At 45.2% G+C, this 11089-nt stretch overlaps 1 protein-coding gene across 1 annotated transcript in view; it reads right to left on the minus strand.

Annotated features, from left to right (window-relative positions):
- Positions 1–4202: 4202 nt before the first annotated feature.
- Positions 4203–11089, minus strand: part of SPAG17 (sperm associated antigen 17) — a 152140-nt gene continuing 145253 nt past the window's right edge. The window contains exons 45-48 of the mRNA XM_006919822.1: positions 10783–10967; positions 8960–9020; positions 6536–6680; positions 4203–4339 (exon numbers count right to left, since the gene is read on the minus strand). Coding sequence (XP_006919884.1) covers positions 4203–4339; positions 6536–6680; positions 8960–9020; positions 10783–10967 — 528 coding nt within the window. The remainder of the gene's footprint in view (positions 4340–6535; positions 6681–8959; positions 9021–10782; positions 10968–11089) is intronic.

Consider the following 11089-nt stretch of genomic DNA (forward strand, 5'->3'; position numbering starts at 1 on the left):
ACAGACAGTAGGGTGGCTTCCAGGTGCTTTTCATTGTGGAGAATCAGCATTGTCGTCAGGCGGCTGTTCCTGTCACCAGGAAGAGGAGTTCCTTAATCCCCGAAGTGTTTTAGTTCTTGAGCGAACGAAGGCTGAATCCATGTCGTGCCTGTGCTTCCTGGAGTTGTTCATCAGGATGTAAAGAAACGGCAGCATTTTCTGTTAGCACTTTTGAAGGTTTCCAGACCAAATCTGGTTTCAAGCATGCGCTCTGCGTGTGCGTGTTTTAAAGGTGCTGCCGCCCGCAGCTTTGCCACACTGAAGGTTACCGGTACCTGGGGAGCAAAGGGCATTTCTGTCTGGTAGGTGTTACATTCAAAGAGGAGGACACCTCGTGATGAAGTCACGTGCTATACCTTCTGGTCAAAATACTCGAAAACTCTGTCACCCTGAAGGTTTCAGGTTAACCAATGAGTTAAAAATTAAATTTTAAGCCAAACAGCTTTCTAGCCATTTAAGTTGGCATTTATTGGCTTAGCCAGTTGTTGGCTATATATCATCCTTAGTAAAGAAACCATTTAATGAATAACATCTCTTGGAAATGATGCAGTTACCTATAGAAACCCATAATGCCATAAAGAAAAGCCTTGTGAATGGTTTATTAGAAGTAGCACATCTAAGCTTATTCTAAAACAACGTGTGTGTGCGTGTAGGTGTGCGTGTCTACTTAAGAAGATGGGCTTAGCAACTTCGAGATTCCCCGGCTGGAAGTTACGTGCTTGGTGCAGCTGGTCTTAAACTGTTTCTCAGTGGCAAGTGTCATATCTCATCCCAAGGAAATCTAGTGAGTCTATCAGAGAGCACAGGACGGTGACTAGGAAGCAGTGGTGTCTGTCAGTAGGCTCAGGACTGCATCTAGAGCATCACTTGTCTGCGGTAATCAGCGAGCCTGCGCAGTCAGCCTTTCCCGGCCAGACCAGCAGGAGCTTCGGAAGAAGCCAGCTTGGTCTGCACTCACTGCCCGCCGCCCACCCGCTTCCTTCACTATTTAAGATCCCGAGTTTTGAGAGGAGACCAAGTTCTTATGGGTAACATCCCCTTGTATTCTAAGTCCCGTCACTTTATTTCTGAGGTGGGGGGATCCAAGCAGCTCTGACGGGTTTGTAGGACAGCACGAGTGGCCCAGCAATTCCTAGCCCAACCCTGTGGGCCCAGCTCTGGTTGCCCTTGCGTAGTCCCCTCCCTCTGAGTGTAGGCTGGACCTAGTGAAACAGAATACAGCAAATGCAACGAGACGTCTCCTCAAGACTGGGTTATGCAATGCTGTGCTCACGCTCCGGCCCTTCTCACTTGCTTTGACTGACTGAGCTGCCATGTTGCGAGACTTGCTAAGAAGCCCACGTAGCGAGGACCGGAGGGAGGACCAGAGGGCGATCTGCAGCCAGCAGCCAGCGACGAGCTGCACCCCACGAACGACCGCTCGAGTTCGCTGAGAGGCCAGCCCTCCTCGTGCCAGAGAACCTCCCTGAGCTGTGCCTGGACTCCTGACCCACAGAAGCTATGGGATCAAAAACATTTGTTGCTTTAAGCTACCAAGTTTGGGGATCATTTGTTACGTAGCAACAGATAGCTAATATAACTTCTATGGAGCAAATTACCTAACCTAGTTATGATTCAGATTCCTCACCTATAAAATGGGCACAGTGGTGCCCAGCCTCATAGAGTTATGGTGACGTGCTCAAAGTAAACATGAAATACAGTCCTATCGTTCCTGGGTGAGACACACAGAATATACAACCATAGGATGATTCCAGTACACACGTAAATGGACTACAATGTTCTGTTGGCCCTGGGTGATAGTACAGAGAATCTTTAGATGTTTATCTTTAAAATTACAGTAGGCATCTTTTCATCTTATTGGCTGATAATGTGAACAGAGAGGCATAAAGGCAACACCACTTAAGACACTGCTTAGGTAGATTCATAAAATTACTTTTGATATATTGGTGCTGACAGGAATTAGGAATTTTTATTTGATAGCTGGTCTGTAGTTTTCAGAATTGTCCAGCTAGAGATGCAAACTTCACCACTTCTCAGTTTAGGATAATTTCTGACAGGCATGGACCAGACCTGAGATAAAGAATACTTTCATTCCGTAGTTCCCAAAGTATGTCCCAAGACCCTTAGGAGTCCCTAAGACCTGGCGAGGTGTCTGTAAGGTCAAAACATTTTCCAAACAATATTAAGATGAGCACTGGGTTGAAGAGTGTCCTCCAAAAATTCATGTCCATCGGGTCCCCATGAATGTGACATTTGGAAATAGGGTCTTCGCACATGTATTATGTGGCCTCTATGATGAGGCCACGAATTTAGGGCAGACCCCAAATCCAATGACTGTTGCCCTTGTAATAATGTCACGTGAGGACACACAGCAAAGGAGGCCGTGGGATGGCAGAGGCTGGGACTGGAATGATGCAGCAGCAAGGATTCGATTCTGGCCACCACCAGGAGCGAGGAGAGAGGCATGGGGCAAATTCTCCCTCAGCCTCCAGGAGGAACCAGCCCTCTAACATCTTGGCTTCAACCTCTGCCCAGACTGCAAGAGAATAATGATCTTGTTTCGAGGCCCCCACTTTGTGGTCATTTGTTATGGCGGTCCCCGGAAGCTCATAGGTTTTGGTCCAGGAAGTCGGTGCTGCTGTAACAAATACCTAAACATGTGGAAGTAAGCGGCTCTGGAATTTGGCGATTGGTAAAAGGTGGAAAAAGTTTGACCGCATGATAGTATAAGTCTAGATTACCTTGAAGAGACTATTCTGTCATGTTAGAGAATTTCTTTATTGTCATGAACAGAACGTGATGGGACCTCAGACAAAGAAGCACAGGGCTGGATGCTGGAGGAAAATCAATCCTGCCAGAAAGCAGCTGAAAACTTGGCTGAATTGGGCTTTACTTTGGGCGAAAAGTAGAACTTGTAAACAATGAACCTGAATATTTAGCTGAGGTTTTCAAACAAGATATGGAAATGAGGTCTGGCCTCTTGTGCTTATAGTAAAATGCAAGAGGAAAGGGCGAGACTGAGGAAGGAACTGGTCAGAAAAAGGGAACCAGAAAGTGATGATTTGGAAAATCCATATCCTATCCACACTGCGACAGGTGCTGGGGCGTGCCCAGGGGAGAGCGCCGTGTGGCTGGAAGAGATTAGGTTTGTGACTGTGAATACGATCAACTGTGTCCTCAGAAGCCAGAAAGAGATGGCGCTTTTCCAAGAAGAATCAATGGGGAATCTTCATGTCCGAAGGCCCAGATCTCCTTGACACCCATGGAATACTTGACAAGTTTTGGGGTATGTCAGCAGAAACAAAGTCAGACCCTGAAATGTAGCAGGATGAATACCTGCTGCTGTAAGCCACCTGGACTGTGGTGCCTCGTTCTGGCTTCCCTAAGACACTGACACAGGCCTAGGAAACCAGTACAGAATGCTACTTAAATGCCTTTAAGGAGCGTGCAGTGGCGTTTCCTAGAGGCTGCATGACGTGTGACATGGTCACAGATAATACAGAGCAGATGTGAGAATCCAACCATGTTCTGTTAGGGCAGACATTAAAGAGATTTGCAAAGAAAAAAGGATTTTTATATTTTGTTAGAAATCTATGTTAATCTACTGGGTTTATTATTTTTACATAAAAAAAGTCCCCGGTTTTAATTCTCATTTGGTAAATGTGATAGATATGACCCACATAAACAAAGATTTTTTATTGAGGACTCTTTGGAGTCCTCAATAACTTTTAAGAATGTATAAAAAATCTTGTGTCCGATACGTTTGAGAACCATGGGCTTACTTGTAAATTCTTAAGTCAGAAGGGCACGTGGTGTTGGCGTGCTCCTGCTTTTTGGAAAGGCAGCTCAACGTTGAAAACAGCGCTAAGGATGAACTTTAGAATCACACTGAAGGAGGTTAGATTTTCACGTCTGCTTGAGATTCTCTGAGCCTGTTTCCTTATATATAAAGTAGGCAAAAAAGTATCTTATAGGCAGTATGAGGATTAGATATGATAATGTATAGAAAGGAGTAGCTATTGAAGTTATTAAAAACCAGTATTTTCATTCCAGTAGACTAGGTGGCTCATTAGCTTCTGGCTGTAAGAAGAGAATAAACGTGAGGTCTAAGGCCTCGAATTTGAACGGCTGACAATCAAACTCCCACTGAGAACTTACTGGACCTAACGTGGAGAGACTTTCTGGGACGTGAAGAGTCCAAGGGCTGAGGAAGGGGTGGTGGGCATCCTCTGGGCCACGGGGTGTTCCTTTTCCTGGGCAAAGTCGTTTGGGTTCTCACCACTGCTGCTTGTTAAAACTGGTAAAGTACTCGTTAAGGACTGTGATTTTCATGACCAAACGATCTGTACATACAAACTCAGAAAACATTTCAGAATTCAAACCTCTTCTCTAGCACCATTAGCTCACTTTTAGGTACTTCTCTGTCCAATGCAAATTCTACATCCTCAGGCTTAGGGGATGAAGGATGGATATCGGTTTCTCGGAATTTCTCCTGTTCTCCCTAGTGCGTGTGTCCCTGCCTTTTTCTATAGGAGCCAGTGATCTCCAGAACCGGGCCCCAAACCACCCAGATTACATGTTGTTGTTGTTGTTGTTGTTGTGTGCAGAGGGGCATCGGTCTTGGGAAATGGGCTCTGACATTGGAGGCAGATGAAAGATCTCTTTCCCCATTTCTCTGTACCTAACTGACAGGTGGTCTTTACAAGCAAGGAAACAGAAATTTAATTAGCATAAATGCAGAAGGACTAATGGCTGTGATCGGCAGCGGGACATTCAGGTAGTCTGGGTCAGCAAAATAGCCTACGTGAAGAGGAGGTAAGGGGACCCGGTTTTATTTCCAGAGGGGAAAATACTGGTTCTTTGGTTAATTTCCTCTCTCACTGCAGAAGAACCCTGCATCAGCCCCGCGCCACCCCAATTCTTTTCTCTTTCTCTCCCCCTCCCTCTCTCACACACACGCTCACACACACACACTCATTTTCCCAATCAAGTCTTCCCTGACCACGCCGTTCTAAATTGCAGTGCTCCTTCCCATTACCTATACCCCGCTTCTTTACATTTTTCTGCACTGTACTTATCACCGTTACAGTCCATGGTTTGGTTACCTGTGTATTGTCGAGCCTCTCGCTGGAATGTAAGGGCAGGGATTTTTGTCTCTGTTCACTGCTATATTCCCAGGGCCGAGAACGGTGCCTGACACATCGGAGACCCCTTTGAATGAATAAGTGAACCAATGAATTCAACTGCATTTCTAGTGCAGTCAAGGTCACCTGACGCAGTTTCCCTAGGTTTGCCCTTCGCCTTAGAATGGCTGGATCTTTAGCCATCTTCACTCTCGCACTTGCCAAGACTAACCCACCCCTTGGCTTTGTTGCTGGTTCTCTTGCTGTAGTCACATGCGTGCTGCTTCGATTACTTCCTCTCATTTACATTTTTAATGTTTCTCCTCTGGTCCATTCTCTTCAGCCCACAAACATAAGTCGCCACCAAACTGAAAATATTTCCTTTGCTCTGTTGCCTTCCTGAAGTACCATAGTCTCTTGCTCTTTCCTTTAGTAATAAATTTTCTTTTAAGAGTATCCATACTCAGTGTTTCTGCTTTCTTAATACCCATTCATTCTTCATCTTTTGCAATTTAATGTCCCAATCATATCTAGCCATGTTATTTACATCTGAATTCTCCTCGACATCGCTATAGCATCTGTCAACTATGTCCATATTTTCCTTGGAATTCTTTCCATGGCTTTTGAGATATTTCACGGTTTTCTAAACACCTGTTCTGGCTGGCTCCTCTTCTTCCTTCTGCTCCCTAAACGGACCCCGAAGTTTTGCTCCTTTCTCATACTTTCATTCATCACCTCTGTAGAGATGATGCTTAAAATTACTCTCTCTCCAGTTTGGACTCCTCAACTGAGATCCAGTTCTGTATATCCCCGATTCAATATCTGAGCCCGAAACCTTCGCATTGAATTCCTATGTCCTCTTACTTCCTTAAGTCTCCTTTCTTCAAAAGCTTTTGCATTCTGTAAGACTCAAATATCAAATAGATACATAACTATAACACCAAGTAGTATCTAACTCATGTTGTTGGAGTACAAAGTAACAGTAATCAAGTGTGAAAACTACTTCGGCTATTAGATTATGTAAATCTTTCAATATAGAGTCCAATTTCATTTTTATATGTGATAAACATTTCATACAGTACCTTGAATAAAATAAGCACCTGATACCTGTATATCCATATACAAGAGACACCAATATGAAGGTACGTATGCGTAATTCAGTGAACATCCATCCGACCTCTGTAAGAAGGTACCTCCTATTCCCGACAGTCTTTGTCCTGAGAAATTTAACTCTGTGCTTTCAAAACAATTAATGAAGCTACGGAGTGCGGGTGCGAGGGGGTTAGAAAACAGCGTTTCGACTTCCATGTTCTCCCTGTTCAGAGGTGATTCTGGTGCTCCCGTGAGGGTTCTGATGGAAACTTAAAGGATATTCGCTTCCACGGGCAGGAACAGGACATCGTGCTCCGTCATGATCTCGATGTTGTGAGAGATGTGCACTGACCCCTTGGCACTGTCCTCTCCCACCGCCATCGCAAACAGCTCCACTTTCAGGTCTACCTGCAAGCCAGCTGCCACCTGCAAGACACGATGTGGCTTTAGAATCAGACATGGCTCAGCGTGAACACAAATTAGGGCAAGTTATGTAAACTCTCTAATCTCGTTTGGCGCGAATAAATGATTGCTGTTACACCGCTTAGAAGAATTACTTTGCAGATCAGTTAGTTAGGATTCCATTGAGGAAATGGGACCCCGGATACCTTGTTAAAGGAGAAGACCAGATGCTGCCATGTAGGAAGAGACACCAGGAAACTAACTGCCAGGTCCCGGGGGTGGCGCCGAAGGTGAACTTTTACAGCGCCCATAATTGTGCCAGGTTTTGAAGTCGGTAGTGAGTTTGTATCTCTTGGCATTCTTGCAGAGAAAGAAAAATCTAAGAGACTGGGTGGATCCTGCAACTGCCCTGCCCCGCCCCGCCCCGTGGATTCTAGAATTCCTCATGTAGGAACTGTAGCAGGACGAAGCCAGTAGAGGGAGACAGAATTAGTTTAAATGCCCCACTGCTTTGGTCTGGAAGCTACATGGAAGGGCTTTGCACCAACCACGAAGAAACCTGATCTATAATGAAGAAGAAACACAGCAAGAAATGGGCTTCTAGCCTTGTTCCTTGAAGAGAGCACTAGCCAGGAAAGAAAGAGCAGTTTATGTCCCTAAGCTGCCTCTCCAGGAGGTGGGTTAAAAAGCAGACTTGAGAACAGTTACTTGGAAAAAAATAAATAATAAATCAGAAACTACCACACAGAAAGCAATTAGGTAAAAATAATTTTCCCTTCAATGTAGTTTTATAAATGATAGAATTGAAAAGGTTCCAAATTTTTCAACAATGTGCTGTGCACACGTGCACACTGGCGGCTCCCCAATGGCTCCGCTTCTGAGAATCGGGCCCTTCGCCCTCCGGGCCCGCCCGTCGGAGCGGGGCTGGGGAATGACAGCATCCTGCGTGAGCGGGCTGGAGCGCGGCCACCACCACGTTCACCCAGGCCTTGAGCAGATTCCGTTACTGTTGGCAACTAACCAGGCAGAACGGTGGTTAGATTTACATACGAGAAGTCTATAGGTTATATTTTTGCAGGAGCCAAAACCTATCATCAGAAAGAAAAAAAAAAAAGGAAACTGAAAAAAACCCCTAACAGTAATAGAGGGAGCTTCAAAGAATACACGCTGGGTTTTTAGTACCTATAAAAGTTGATCCAACAGTCACTTTGGCTTTCGGCATAACCCCTACTTTTCATGGAAAAGATTTGCCAGCTTCCCAGAACGGCGGAAGAGGAGCTTGCTTTGATTTTTGTTTTTGCTTTATGTTGTGAAGATTCTGAAATCCTGACACCGTACAACGATGAATTGTTTCAGAGAGGGACTCATGAGTTAGTGGGTCTCGTCCCAAAATGTACTTCCGTCTGGGATTGCACCCTGCATGCTACCGTTTTATAGATCGTAACATACTAGAGCTGGTAGAGGGCTAAGAAATTATCTGGTCAATGTTCCTTCTTTTCCTGATGAGGAAAACAAGATGCAGAGGGCTCATTAACCATCATCGCAGGGCTGCTTGCTGGTGCAGCCATGACAAGAAGCCAACCCTCCTGTGTCAGCGTATAACGACTAAGGCCGCGTTGGGATCTGGGGACTCAGTGAGCACCGTGTGCTGCAACGTACGTGGCAATATACAGATTTTATGCTAAACACCACATTTTTGGGGATGTATCAAATAAAGACAGAACGGGTTGACATTTTAAAATTAGCGTTTTCAGAGATCTTTGGAGAAATGAGGCAGCTGGTGAATTTAATATACTACTATTTCGTAGTATGTCATTAAATGACATTCTCTGGCAAATACCAGGAGAACAAACCAGATTTACATAAAAATACAGAGAACAGAATATTTATTTTTCCAAAGGATTTTTCACTTTGCAGAAGGATTTGTTACAAGATATCTTTAGGTAGTCAGCTTTCCAAGTGTCTTTTAAATCATATGTAATTTTGACGAAAGTCAAAATATATAACTGTATATATAACTGTAGTACTGGGCTAAGTGAGGTGAACTTCAGAAATATTTCCATAGCTGGAAGTTTAACTCTATTTACATACAGGACCAGTCTCATGGTAATACATGAAATAAGTGACATCAAGCCACGTATTGTGCCAATGCCAGGAATTTTTTGCTTATGGTACTAGAAAAATTAGACTTTGCATGGTTTAAACTGCATGGGCAGAATGACTTAAAAGCCCACTTTACTGGAAACATACATATCCACATGGGCACACACAGACACACACGACAGACGACACATAGGACTTACAGGCCCAGGTTTGTAAGTCACTTTCAGTCCTGTGCTGGGTGGGGGCTGCTTCACCCTAAACCTGCCAGGCAAAAAGATGGGAATAAGTTTATGCCCTAATGACAAACATGAGCAATGAATGAACTGGAACGTCACGAGATCGGGAAGGGGTTAATATTCACGCCACAGGAGCAGGGGGTCGACACCCTAGAAAAACCACCGAACATTCAATCGGGAGAAGAGGCGAGGCCCATTTCACAAGCGCCTTTCCAACCGTTCTCAGGCCTTTGTTACCGGGTGCGGTGAGCAGCTCGGGCCTGGGCAGTGCCAGGAACGTCTGGCGGGTGTGTGCACTGCAGCGTGGCCGCCAGTGCGAACACACGCGCCGACTGCCAGCTCATCGAGCTGAAGAATAAAGGCTCCTTTGGAGAGCGGTGGAGCATGGGAGCCGGTCTCGCTCCCTCGTGGCATGGGACTCACACATTTGGGGAGAAGAGAAATAGAAAAGGCTCAGAAAATGTGGGAGAACTTGAAAAGCCCGTGCTCACAGGTGCTGCCCATTGCTCTCGCCCCCTTCTCGTGGGCTGTGGGCTCTGCCTGAAGGTTGGAGACCTGGAGTAAATTAAAACACCAAGCAAAGCCCACCTCTGTGTTGACCCCAGTCCCGCCCCTGCCACCATTAGCTTTGCTGTCTGCCCTGCAGCGGCTGAATTGAACAAGCTGAGGAGTGAAATCTCTAAGCTAAAATTCTACACTGGACAGCGGGATCTGCGTGGACGAGTTTTATCTGTTTGAGGTTGTCTCTCTATTTCTGCTCATCCACTTGTTGGCAACGACCTGGGAAAACAGTAATGTCAGATCTGGTGGCTTGGGTCCTTCATCAGATTGTTTTCGAGGAAGCAAACATAACCCTTGAAGCCAGGGGATTTCCTTCAACTAAAACGGGACAGTGATCTTTTACATCGGACGCTCCTGCAGCCTCGCTCCATCTGATTTCCAACCCCGAGTCCGGAATCACACCCACTCTTGAAGGACTTGCCACTTCCACTGAGAATAATTCTGCAATTGAAACCCCACAGGAAGCAGTGACCACAGCTGTGCTGAGCTGGTTGGGACCCGGCAGGTCCGAGGCCTAGCCTCTCCCTAGCATATGAGACCCGAAAGCCAGTTGCTCAGTTCGTTTCTTCGTAATGGTCTCTCCAGGCTCTGAAATTCTATTGGTCTTGGTAGGAAATGAAGAACTGACTCTTCCTTGTCACTGAGTGCTAGGTACAGTGGACTCAGCTGGGAGTACAGACTGCGAGTTGAGGTATTTGTGTTCAATTCCAAGTCAGATCTCAAGAGCCAAAATGACCCTAATGATCTGGGTTAATTTTCCCCCTTTCTGTCTTAATTATGCAGAAATACAATAATTAAAGTCACTCTTAGATCATAAAGTACAAATATATGTCAGCTGGTATTAGAGTTGGTGGCGGATTTGAGAAACAAACTTTCAAGTTTTGTGTGTTAGTTACTGTGACACTTGTGTAGCTTCCCCTTCGTTTTTTTTGCTAGTGCGGATCAGGCCTGGAATTGCTTCTACCAAAATATGAATATTGATTAATGTCAAGGCAAAGAAGTACCTACTAATTGTTAAGACTTGGTAAATATTGATTTGTCGAAGAAGAAATGAATGGATGAATCAATGAAATAGCAAGTAAACAACTGAATGAATGATGTGAAATTTCAAGAGTCAAGGTGTAATTACAGTTCTGTTCAATAAACATTCACTGATGTAGGTAGCCAAAGGCAGTCACAGGGCAGGGGAAGGTGACCTGAGCAGACGTTTGGTGCCTCGGCCTCACCTGCAGAAGTCCACTCCGACGTTCCTGAGCTTGACGGTGGCCGCATAGGTCTGTCCTTCTTTAAGCACCCCGAACTTCACCGATGGTGGGAGAAGATGGAATCCAAAAGGGGATGAATTTACATTATTCATGGCAGCAGATGCAACAGAGGACGTCTTCACTCTTCCTCCAACAGAATCTTGCACCTTTGCATTAAGGAAAAAGCAGTAAAGTAAAATAAAAGAAAATGGTTCCACTTCGCATTCTCAAGATGAGGAAAAGGCTCTGTCACCAGAAGAAAATAAATAATGCTTGTCTCAGGGAAAGA

The sequence above is a fragment of the Pteropus alecto genome, unplaced genomic scaffold (assembly GCF_000325575.1).
Source record: "Pteropus alecto unplaced genomic scaffold, ASM32557v1 scaffold106, whole genome shotgun sequence".
NCBI lineage: Eukaryota > Metazoa > Chordata > Mammalia > Chiroptera > Pteropodidae > Pteropus > Pteropus alecto.